Genomic DNA, 13,042 nt, shown 5'->3' on the forward strand with positions numbered 1-13,042 from the left:
TGAAGTGAAACAATTGCTTGTGGCCTAATTCTATAAATTCAATTCATTAACTTATTGACAAGGTTCTTGGAGGGAGAGAGCCTATCAGAAGTAACATCAGACCCTACTAGTGAAATTATACTGGATTGTTGTTGTTGTCATTGTTGTAACTTATTATCCCAATTTTAGGTTAAAGTTAAACAATACTCTTTTCAATTAAATTGAATATTTACTTTTATAAAAAGAAAATTCTTTGACCGGACACGAGTATCCACTATCAAGTACTCCTCAAAGGCTCGAGTACTGGTGCAGTGAACACTCTCCTCAAAAGCCCTAGTTTGGGTGTCCTCCCAAACCCCAGAAAACACCAAACCAAAAGGAAAATGGCAGAAACAGGACAAGACGAAGAAGAACACACATTCCCAGTGAAAAGAAAGCCCCAAGATATTCTTGCTGCTGCAGAAGAAGAATCTATTGCCAAATCCCAGGAACACGATGATGTAAACAAGAAGCAAAAACTCGCAAGTACTGATTCAAACAAACTCGAGGAAGTTGAAGAGGAGGACGAAGAAGAAGATGAAGATGACTATGAAGGCGAGGAGGATGAGGAAGACGATGATGATGACGCGGAGGAGGACGATGAGCAGTCCAACGGAGAGGCCGAAATCGATCGTAAAGGTAAGGGGATTTTAAGGGATGACAAGGGCAAGGGAAAGTTGATCGAGGAGGACTCCGACGATGATGATGATTCGAACGATTTTGGAAGCGCGTCTGATGTTGACAGTGATACTGACCTCTCCGACGATCTACTGGCGGAGGTCGATTTGGGCAACATTATTCCCTCCAGGACTCGACGGCGTACCCTTCACTCTGGTCTTAAGATTTCTGATGACCCCGCTAAAGGTGATAAATCCTGATGGTAGCGATGCTTAATTCAGTTTTTGAGCTTCCAAAAAGCTATTAAAATGATTAATTGAGTCTTATTAGCAATACTAAGTCTTCAACTCATCTCTCCTCGTACTAGCAATGTGGTTAAATAGTTGCATTCCTCTTGTATTTCAACTTGGATCTACATGTCTAATGTAGTTGGGGATTTACCTTATCCTTAACCAATTTTATTAATCTCTTTCTCTTGCAATTGTTATTTGCTTTTGCTTATTTTCCCTGATAATTTGCTTTAGAAGTTGCTATCTGTAGCAAGCGCAGCATCTTCTATCCTTAGGCTTTGAGATTGGCTTATATGAATTTGGTGATAGGCTAATCTCGGTAAATGAATGTTTATTTGACATCAATGTTCCCTATCTAAGATAGGAACTGGATAGTCTATTAGATGTTTAACGTGCTGAGGTTACTCTATGATCATGTTTAAGATGGGTACGGAATTGTCTAACAGATGTTTATCTTAATGTGGCAATGTTTTTGTACATGAATTTCTAAAGGAAGAATTGGTCTCTGTTTAATGCAATCGTTGCCCTTTAATGGCCATCAGGTTATTCTGCATTGTAAGAACTAGGCCTTTGGATGTAATATAATTCTTGGTGCTTAATAAATTTGTTTACCAAGCTTTAACTGCTGATTTTGTCATCTCATTTCCATTTCACATGTGAAAAATTATGATGTTAATAATGTTGTTCTTTCGCCAGTTTTTTTGGTTGTCCAAGGAAAGCCAGCATCTGGCAGAATAAAGTGTTCTCTCTGCATGACCTAGCTCGACTGGTTATCAGTTTTGGTTCATTAGCAGTAAGTTGAAAATGGCCCTCTGCCTGGTATATGATCTTTGTTAGGAAAAAGGAGTAATTCATCATATGATAGTAAGCATTCGGACTGAAACTCAGCAGAAATCTTCAAAAAAGAGGGCATACATGACCAGGTTATGGCTGTAGAGTTTGCGCCTAATAGCCCTAATCTGAATCTAGGGTGGATTGCTGTTGTTGGTTAAATCACTTGACAACTTGTTAGGTATCAAAGTAATCACTTGACAGCTTGGTTTAACATAACAGTCTTTACTCTATGGATTTGATAGACCAAAGTTTGCTAGGGAATAAGATTTTCATCAAATAGTATTTGTTTTCAACAAAATGTTGACCTTCTGAAAAGGCAAAAAATGAAGATGGGGGAGGCGTGGTGGATTGTGCTCCATTTAGGACACTCTGCTTAAGCAAAAGATTCGTTTTTCTAGTGTCTTTGCAGTGACATGATGGATTTTATAGTGCAAGTTGCTGTTCTGTTTTTGTAATAAAAGTTTGAATATATATGTAGAAAGTGAAGTAGTTAACTTTTTTGAGGAAACTAATGTGCATTAACCTTTAAGAGATGAGAACTGATCATTGAGCACCTTTATTCACCAACTTCCACGTACCTTCATTCTTTTGCTCATTTCTTGTGGTGTTGTATTATTTACCAGTCAATGTGGCTAGATATTCTTGCTACTGTGAGAGTGGTGAAACGGGTCACTCTTCAGACCATAGTATTCAGCCGTGGATGGTTAAAGGGCAAACAAATGCCTAGTCTTGGCAGTTTTGGTTGCATTGTTCTTCCTGTATAACAGACACCTGTAATTAAGTGGAGTAGTACTCTGCTTCTTTCTTCTCTCCTTCTGGTTAACAGAAGTAGAGAAAAACCGCAGTTCAGATCAGCCTTTAAATTGTTTTGCACTTTACCTTTGATCATAGTGGCTTTAAACATCAATTTGTTCATGTAATGGAGTCGATAAATAGATTTGTGTACTTTGATGATCCAAACCCCAGGGCAGCTGGTTAATTGCTGTCAATTGTCCTACTGTAGAAGTTGGACATGATTGAGCTTGAAAGTTGGATTCGAGATCTGAGAACCTTTCAAATTGGTAGTGAGGCTGCAGCTAATGCTATGGATGCTTTTTAAGTTTTCAAGTTATCAATGCTTAGGATCCAGACTACCATTGATTGTGAAATTCTTCATAACTTTTGATTAATACTCTTCAAATGTGAAACTTTTCTTATTTTGAATATTGGGTGACAGATGACTGTAGGATCTTTTTTTTTTTGGCGTGATTATCTGCATGCAAGATGAAGAGTCCAATAATTAAATTCGAAAAAATGAATTAAAAGCTCAACTGATGGTTTGTAGCCCTTATGGCTTGTTTAGTTGTAAAGCCATTGGGAACTGATGGTGAGTGAGTCCAATTTATTTACTTGTACTAATTTAACACCCGAGAAGATGAATAACTTTGCTGATTAAGAAGACTGCACGATTTGTTGCTGATATATTTATTTGTAAAGTCGTCGTCAAAAATTAGATTAGGTGACTGCACGTCAAACTTAAGTCAAGTCCCATTATTATATAGTACTACGATTGAAGCATGGAGTTGCGCATAAACAAACAAATCCTTAAGGTGGGAGTTCCTCTTCTATTTTTTTAATTTTTGATAAGAAAAGTTCTTGATCACTCACTGTGCCAGTTCCGATACCAAAAACGTAAAAGAATCTTCATATATGGTCACTTGAAAAAAGAAAAAAAGAAGAGTTAACCCGGAGGTATTGAGAAGTGACAGGGGCCGAGGGTTCGGATAACAAAATCAACTTGTATATATTATATTTTGAATCTCGTTAACATAGCCGAAAAATATAATTTAATGGTTAAGAGTTTCAAAATCTTTCATAGCTTAGTGGTTCAATTCCCAATGGCTTGTTTAGTTGTAAGCTACTATTGATTGAATACTCCACGTTAATAACAAGAGATAGAAATAAATACTAGTACAAGTAAATAAATGGAACATAATGGTTTGTAGAATGCTATAAACCTGAGTTACACAATATTGTAGTCTGCAAAGGCTGTAGGGCAATCTATAAAATTTATCCGCACTTCAAAATTATATCAAACCAATAAGTATAAAATATTTATTTTTATACACACTTTTTCTCACTTAATTATATTTATTGCTATTTTAATCTTTCAATAGTTAACATTACCAGGCCAATTGGCCTTGGATTTTTTCTAAAATCACACTGGTATATTTGACTATCGTATAACAATAAATATGTTATTGTTATAATAAATAAAAATATGTTGCACTTTAAAAAGATCGAAATCGTCACCTTATCAATAAATGGCAATTCCGTAAACTAAGGTCGGAAATTAGGCGAGTAAAAGTGGAACGTTTGTTTTGTGATTCTCTCTTATCTTGCGACTCACTAATACAGTACGCATCAGCCACCGTTGATCAGGATTGATATAATCAATGGGGATTTTATTTTTCACGAAAAAATTGCCATTTGCCTGCAACGGAGGTTAGTTCTGTTCAGTTTAGTAGTATATCTCTTCATTGAGCTCCAAATATATGATCGCCATTATCAGTAACTCATCTATCTGAATTCTATAATTAGGGTTTGAACGCTCCCTCGTAATAATCAAGTAGAGTATTGTTGAGAAAATGACAAAAATGGTCCCTTAACTTTAAAGGTAGGTTTATGTTGGTCCCTTAAATATATATATTTATCAGTTTTAATCCTTTAAGTATTCAAAAACTTAACAATTTTAGTCTCCATGCATTTTTTAAACTAACGGTGTTAGTTTATTTAGAAGTCAGTAAGACTTCATCTTCCTCCAGTCTTTGCCATGTCTCTTGACCGCGTCATCTTCCTCCAGTTTGGAGAAATGAATACAAGGCAAAGACTCGTAATCTTTAGTGAAAATTAGGCAACAACAGAATGTCTAATTTTGCCTTCTGATTTTACAATACAGCTGATCTAGTACATGAAGGGTTTTAGAGACTGAAAAGAGGGAATTTTTCTCTCTTCTTAGTTGAAGGTACATCATTTTTGGCCGAACTCCCTTGCCGGATAACGAAATGCCGGCAGTACCTAGGCAATTACCGGATTCTTGTTTGGTCTGCTTTGTAAGCGCTAGATGGGTTTCAATATGGCTGGGCTTTGTGGTGTTTATCTTTGCAAAGTTAGCTGCATGATATATATTTAAAACTAGACTAGAAGTGCTGCTGCCTCATGGTAACAGTTTATGTCAGGATTTTTGTTGAATGTTGTGCAGTTTGGTGGAATTTTGTGCAGTTTCATTGATTTAATGACAACTTATTGACAAGAAAATGGAAAAACTAACGGTGTTGGTTAAAAAGGTGGATGGAGATCAAAACTGTTAAGTTTGTGAATACTTAAAGGACTAAAACTGGTAGGTATATATTTAAAGGACCATCATAAACCTACTTCCAAAGTTAAGGGACTATTTTTGTCATTTTCTCGAGTATTGTTTATGGCGAACTATTTTTACTTACCGGAGGAAGTGGTGGAGCACGTCTTCCATTACTTGACGTGTCACAGGCGTCGAAATGCGGTGTCTATGGTGTGCAAATCCTGGTACAACATCGACAGATTCAACAAAAGCAAGGTCTTCATTGGGAATTGCTATGCCATCGATCCCGAGAGGGTGATCGCTAGGTTTCCGAAGCTCACATCCCTTGCTCTCAAGGGAAAGCCTGATTCTTATGTTTTCACTTTTGTACCGCCCAGTTGGGGAGGCTTTGTTCACCTTTGGATTCAGACCTTGGCCTATAGCCATGTCCATTTGGAGGAGCTTCGTCTTAAACGAATGGTGGTTTCCGATGAGAGCCTCCGCCTTCTTTCTCGATCCTTTCCTAATTTCAAGTCTTTGGTTTTGGTTAGCTGTCAAGGTTTCTCCACCGATGGTATTGCCGCCATTGCTTCCAATTGCAGGTATACACACACTCTCGCCGTTGTATGCGATATGGGATACTATACTGTTTAGTTATGTCAAAATATATCGATATGGACCCAAGCATTTCGCTAGGGGGCTGCCATATGTTCTTTTGTACAGGTCGTTGTGAACGATGCTGTATTTGGCTGCTTGCATCCGCAATTTCTTGGCCTCTTTTTTATCATTGGGAATTATACCGTCCTGCAAATATGTAGCAATACGGTTGCGCCAATCTCAAGTTAGGTTTACGGTTCTTACCTCGATTTGGTCTATCAGACGAATTGAGGAGGTAAACCACGCTTTGGTCTTCGGTTGTGATGTTTTTGGTGGCTGCTGTCAATTTGGCGAGGCCGTCCGCCTCGATATTCTGTGCTCAGGGAATCTGGTCGAGCTGACATTCGTTGAACTCGGGCAGTAGTTTGCAGATTTCGGTCTACTATTTTTGTAAACTCTGCTCCTTGATTTGGAAAGTCCCTCTGACTTGGTTGACCACGAGTTGGGAATCGCAGCGCAGCCTTAGCCGCTTCGCCCCGTATTTGAGTGCTAGTTTTAGTCTTGCAATTACGGCCTCATACTCGGCCTCGTTGTTAGTCATGTCCGGGTACCTTATGAACTAGCGAATCACTTCGCCTGTCGGGACTTCAAGTACGAGTCCCAGCCCGGATCCCGACGCGTTAGATGCGCCGTCAGTGTATAGGACCCAGAGGTCGTGTGTTTGAGAAGTGTGGAGGTCTTCCTTGTCGACTTCGGGCAGTATGTGCGCACTGAAGTCGGCGAGGACCTGACACTTTATTGTCGTTCGCGGTCTATATGTGATATCATGCTCGCTTAGTTCGATGGCCCATTTGGCCAATCTGCCCGAAAGTTCGGGTTTGTGTAAAATGCTTCTTAAGGGGAAAGTAGTGACGACCGAGATGGGATGGCATTGGAAATATGGTCTAAGCTTTCGTGAAGCTACGACTAAGGCCAGAGCCAGTTTTTCAAGGTGGGGTACCTCATCTCGGCGTCGACTAGTGTCTTGCTAATGTACTAAATGTGAGATTGCGTACCTTTATTTTCTTGGACTAGGACTACGCTCACAGCCACTTAGGATACGGCTAGATATACGAGGAGAGGCTGTCCTGGTTCCGGTTTTGAGAGCAATGGTGGCGAGGATAGGTATACCTTCAACTCCTTCAAAGCTTTGACGCATTCAGGGGTCCATTGGAGGCTGTTTTCCTTTTTAAGTACGCCGAAGAATTTGTGGCACCTATCAGAGGATCGCGAGATGAACCTTGACAGGGCGGCGATACGGCCGGTCAGCTTCTGGACTTATTTTTTGGTGGTTAAGTGTTCTGGTATGCCCTCGATGGCCCTGATTTGGTCGGGATTGACCTCGATACCCCGCTGCGACACTAAGAAACCCAAGAATTTGCCTGAGGACACGCCGAATGCGCACTTTTCGGGGTTCAACTTCATGCCGTATTGCATGAGTATGCTGAAGGCTTCTCTTAAATGATCGATGTGATCTTCTTTCTTTTTGGATTTGACCAGCATGTCGTCGATGTACACCTCCATCGTCTTTTCGAGTTGTCCTTTGAACATTTTCGTCACCAGTCTCTGATAAGTTGCCCCAGCATTTTTAGTCCGAACGGCATGACCCTGTAGCAGTATGTCCCCTGGTGGGTGATGAAGGTGGTCTTTTCCTGGTCCGCTTCCTCCATAAGGATCTGGTTGTAGCCCGAGTAGGCGTCTAGGAAACTCAGCAACTCATGTCCGGCTGTCGCATCGATGAGTTGGTCGATATGAGGTAGTGGAAACGAATCCTTGGGGCAAGGTTTGTTCAGGTCGGTGAAATCCACGCACATCCGCCACTTGCCGTTTTTCTTTTTTACCATGACCATGTTGGCAATCGATTGGGGGTACTTCGATTCTCTAATAGAGCCATTTTCCAATAATTTTTCCACTTCCTCGCGCACCGCATCATTGATTACGGGATTGAACTTGCGTCGAACTTGCCTTACCGGGGGATAGAGTGGATCGACGTTCAATCTGTGTGTGGCGATCTCCTTTGGGATACCTGGCATATCTGCATGTCTAAAAGCAAGCAGGTCCGCGTTAGCAATTAAGAATTTGCGAAACTTACCTGGTCATTGGAGTTTGCAGTCGATGTAAGCTTTCTTGCTGAGATCGTTAACATCTAGCTGAACGGGGTCGAGGTCCTCTATAGTCGATCCCGCGGCCTCTGCCACATCGGGATCTCTGATGACGTATTTGATGTCGTCATCTACCGACCTCGACCCTGTTGATTGCTATGTTCTCTTCTCTTTGTCTTTCATTTGTTGAGTGGTCATGGCGATGCAGTAGCATTCTTGAGATGTACGTTGTTCTCCGCATATGCTAAATATCCCCATGGAGTTGGAAATTTGATGACTTGGTACAAGCTGGAGGGTATAGCTCTCATGGTGTGTATCCACGGTCGCCGTATTATGGAGTTGTATGCCGTGTCCTGATCCATGACGTGGAATGTGGTTTCCAGGGTGACGCCACCCGCCAGGACGGGGAGTGTGATCTCGCCAGATATTCGTTCAACTGCATTGTTAAAGCTTGTTAGTGTGATGCAGCGTGGTATTATCTTGTCCTCGAGTTTCATTTGTGTGAGTACTCGGGGATGGATAATACACGCACCGCTTCCGTCATCTACCATAATCCGTCTTACGTCGGTATCTAAAATTCGTAAAGTAATAACAAGAGCGTCATAGTGAGGGAATGCCAAACAATTGGTATCTAACTTATCGTAGATGATACTTTCTTTGAGTTCGTCATACCGTTCGTGGGTGATCGATAGTTTGAGCTTGTGGGTCGTGGTGAATTTTACGTTGTTGATGAAAGCATCGTCCTCACCGCCGATGATTGTGTGGATGGTGCGGGCTGGTGAGGGCGGCTTCGGCGGTCCTTGTTGTTCGCGTCCTCAGGCAAAGTTAGTCCTCCAATGGTCGCTCAGCAATTCTTTGAGGTGTCCTTGGTGAAGCATGTTTACGACCTCGTGCCTTAGGGTAATGCAATCCTCAGTTTTGTGACCTCGCTCTTGGTGGAACTCGCAGAGGGCATTTGACTTTCTAATGCTTGGGTCCGACCTCATCTTTTGTGGCCACTTTACTCTTGGTCAGAGCTTCTCCAATGCGTAGACTATTTCTGAGGGTGACACACAGAAATTGTGAGCGGATAGTAAAGTGGGCATACCTCTCTCGTTTCGGCGAGTCCCTGTCCTTGGTCTAGATTGGCCCTCTTCGTGGCAGTAGGGGGGCATGATGGCGCTTCTGATGTACGGCTTATGCCTTTCTTGGTTGGGTCGTGGAGCTGCAAGGTCCCTTCTGGCATCATTTGTTCGATCCTTCCTGGATTCGGCCTGTACCGAGGTCAACCGATGGGTAGGCCCATTCAGGTCGTCTTCGTCTGGACGGACCTCAGCACAGTAGGCGTTGTGTATTTCATCCCAAGTGGTTGGAGGATATTTCATAAGCCGACTTAATAATTTTCTGGTTGCCCTTGAGCTATTCCTTCCGATACATTTGGTAAGGTCATCCTTACTCGGTTGAATCGAGCGAGGAAGTCCCTCAATTCCTCTCCGGGCGATTGTTTGATGTCAAATATGTCGTTCACTCTTGCCTCCGCTTTCTTTGCCCCAGCATGGGCCGTTACGAACTTGTCGGCCATCTCTTCGAATGTTTCGATGGAACGCACGTGCAGTTGTGAATACCAAGTTAATGCTCCTCCGGTGAGGGTTTCGCTGAACCTTTTCAACAAGATGGAGGATACTTGTTTGCCCTTTACCGCAGTGACATAGTGAGTTACGTGATCTTCGGGGTCGGTCGTGCCGTCATATATTTTCAAATAAGGCGACATCTTGAAGGTCTTGGGTATGGCATGTGGGGAGGCTTCATCACTGTAGGGTTGCTCGACGAATCGACCAGCGTCTCTTTTTGGCAAGAGTTTTGGGGCAACCGGTATTTTGTCGACTCTTTCTTGGTGCTCTCTCATTTGGTCCCTAAGCATTTTGTTCTCATTTTACATTCCTTCCATCTTCCTCAGAATGGCTGTGAGGGTGCCGTCACTTGCATTATTAACATTGTGAGTGATACCTGTTGCTGGATGGAAAGGGCCGTGCTGCTCGGCCGTTGTCGGTGTAATGCAAGTCCTTGTGTTCTCTCTAGCTTCCTCTTGGGCAGGCTTGTCGAGGATGCTGGCTAGCGTGTTTGTTAGCCAAGCTTCAAGTAGTTTTTTCACTGCTGGTGGCGCCTCTTCCGTCGTGGACGTGGAAGCTCCTTTACCACGGGATGTTGTGATACTGTCGTGAGGGAGGGGCGACCCACCTCGCCTAGGGGACGCGTTAGGCGTTATATCTTCGCCTTCTGTTCCAGAAACCTTGTTGATGGTGTTCAAGAAGTTAGTGGTGAGATCGGCCACTGCCTTCATTCTTTCTTCTCCATTACCTGCCATGTCAGATCTGTGTGGACAAGGAAAAAGGAGTTTTGCTTGTGAGTTCGAGTCACCCAAGAGCAAGGTGGGGAATTCTTGGAGGAGGGAGGCGAGGGTATATCGGAAACAATCTCTCTACCCCGGGGTAGGAGTAAGGTCTGCGTACACACTACCCTCCCTAGATCCCACTAGTGGGATTATACTGGGTTGTTGTTGTTACTTTTTTTTTTGTAAACTGTGCTAGTTATAGAAGAAACTAAAAATTTAACTAGAAAATCCCCACAGACGGCGCCAAATTGTTTGACCAAAAAGGATAACTTCTGGTTAGACTATTAAATTTATGTAACAAGGGGTTAAATCTAGTTAAGAATAATAACTCTAGACACTAATCTTGAAAATATACAGTAGATGGGACAGACCCCGTAAATGGTTGGTGATAATAAATGCAAAATATTCTTGAAGCATAAACGTTAATGAAGATATAGCTAGCAATAAATGACAATAAGTGGCATTTAAGTAAATAAGGAGGAAGATTCACCCAATAATGAATGGGTGAACGAATATTTCTCCTGACAATGATAAATGACATATAAGTCCAAGATTTGTATGAATAATTCTCGGATCTGATGGAAAAATAGAGAATAATGGATGGTAGAATCTTATTAGAAATGTAGTGTTTGTATCTTTTAGAGAGAGTCTTCTTCTCAAAAAGTGCTTTTATCAGAAAATATTACATGCCCTTATCATTGTCTCTTTCTATATATATGAGCCCTTTTTCTTAGAAAACCCTAATAATACAAACATCAGGAATATTCACTAGAATATTTCCCTTTCTAATACCCTGTTCTGACAAATTAGCCGTTACAAATCTCATCACTAATAATCGATCTCGACCTGACCCTTGTTGACGCTTTGACTGCGATCTCTATTGATATCTCGACCACGGCTTCTATTGGCACCTCGGCAGTTAATCTTGCTACATCTTAGGCGAGCCCGGCCGATGACATTCATTAATGTCATTTTATGCTAAATATTACAAGGACAGATTTTTGGTCTATACATGCTAGAACCTTCCTTTGCTTTCAAATGTTTAGTTTGTTGATCTAGTTCACACAAATGCAGGTTATTAAGAGAGCTGGACTTGCAAGAAAATGTAGTTCATGATGACAGAGGACAGTGGCTTAGTTGTTTACCCTGACAACTGCACCACCCTTGTCTCCTCAAATTTTGGTTGCCTCAAAGGACAAGTTAACTTTAGATCTCTTGAGAGACTGGTGGCCAGATGTCCAAACCTAACAAGTCTGAGGTTAAATTATCACGTGCCTCTTGATGTTCTTCAAAGGATTGTAGTTCAAACTCCTCAATTGGTGGACTTGGGGGTTGAGACCTTTGTCACTCGTCCAGTTTCAGAGACTTACAATAAACTAAAGAATGCTCTTCAGAAGTGTACTTCAATTAGGAGCTTGTCTGGGTTCTTCATTGTGGTGTCTCCTCGCTGCCTGCCAGCCATTTATCCAATCTGTCAGAGTTTGACATCCTTTTTGAGCTGTTCGCGGATCGACAGTAGTAATCTCAGCGAACTGATTCATCATTGCTCGAAGCTAGAGCGCCTATTGGTTCGATATTCTCCCCCCCCCCCCCCCCAATTTGAATACCTTATCTGCTTTCTTTCTAGACAATTACATGAAATGACATAAACTTCTTTTTATAGATTCGAGATAATATTGGAGATAAAGGGCTCGGCGCTGTGGCTTCTACTAGTAAAGAGCTGCAGGAATTAAGGGTCTTCCCAGGGAGGATGCAGGGTATTACTGAAGAAGGCTTGGTTGCTGTATCAGCTGGTTGCCCAAAGCTTAAATCATTGTCGTATGTGTGCGAGCAGATGACTAATGCAGCACTAATAACTGTGGCAAAAAATTGCCCCAATTTAGTTCGTTTCATATTGCATACTGGGAACTCGAAAGTGCCAGATGCAATGACTAAGCAGCCACTTGATGAAGGTTTTGGGGCAATTGTACAGTCATGCAAAGGCCTTAAGCAGTTGAAACTCTCTGGTCTTTTAACTGATCAAGTATTCCTTTACATAGGAATGTATGCTGAGCAGCTGAAGGTGCTAACCATACCCTTTGCTGGAGACAGTGATGGCGGGATGCTATATGTGTTGAATGGCTGTAAGAAACTGAAAAAACTTGATATCATGAATAGCCCTTTTGGTAATGTGGCACTCCTGGGGGGGCGTGAGGAAGTATGAAACGATACGATCCCTTTGTATGTTGTCCTGCCAAGTGACCCTTGGAGCATGCAAGACACTGGCACAGAAGATGCCAGGGCTCAATGTGGAGATCACTAGCCCTGATGATGATGATGAGGAGGAGGACGACGATAAAATAGAGATGATGTACTTGTACCGCACACTGGTTGGGCCCAGGAAAGATGCACCTAATTTTGTTCGGACATTGTAGAGGATACTTGTGTGCATCTGCACTGGAGAAGTTTCCCAGTGCTGCAGTTGTTTGTTTAGTTTGTTTAAATGAACTATTATGTAATCCTAATCTGGCGATTAACTTCATGTATTTGTTGGAATGAGAACAATCCATGAGTTGAAAGCAGCTGCCCTTGCTCTGTTAATTTCTCCTTACAAAAGCTTTCCCCTTAATCCTTATATCTTGATAGTTTAACTCTTCTACTTTATTTCTTAATCCTTGCGGTATATAGCTTTTCCAGTTACAAATCTTCTCATAGACTTTGGGTCTCTCAGGTCTCAGCTTCTATCTTTATCAGCATACTGTAGTGGAGCACTACTTTAGTTCACCAACTCTCATTGTTGTACTATTACAAGTTGACGTGCCTAGATATTCTTGCGACTGTGAGAGTGGTGAATTTTATCATTAATTAGAACTTT

General features: G+C 41.8%; 1 protein-coding gene and 1 pseudogene across 1 annotated transcript; both read left to right on the forward strand.

Annotated features, from left to right (window-relative positions):
* Positions 1 to 242: 242 nt before the first annotated feature.
* LOC107801582 (uncharacterized) lies at positions 243 to 1,101 on the forward strand. The gene has a single exon (XM_016624928.2). It carries the CDS (start codon positions 363 to 365, stop codon positions 894 to 896), a length of 534 nt encoding a protein of 177 aa, XP_016480414.1. The 5' UTR covers positions 243 to 362; the 3' UTR covers positions 897 to 1,101.
* Positions 1,102 to 4,280: 3,179 nt separating this feature from the next.
* On the forward strand, positions 4,281 to 12,768 carry LOC107801581 (protein AUXIN SIGNALING F-BOX 2-like; annotated as a pseudogene).
* Positions 12,769 to 13,042: the final 274 nt, after the last annotated feature.

This window comes from Nicotiana tabacum, chromosome 17 (genome assembly GCF_000715075.1).
Source record: "Nicotiana tabacum cultivar K326 chromosome 17, ASM71507v2, whole genome shotgun sequence".
Taxonomy (NCBI): domain Eukaryota; kingdom Viridiplantae; phylum Streptophyta; class Magnoliopsida; order Solanales; family Solanaceae; genus Nicotiana; species Nicotiana tabacum.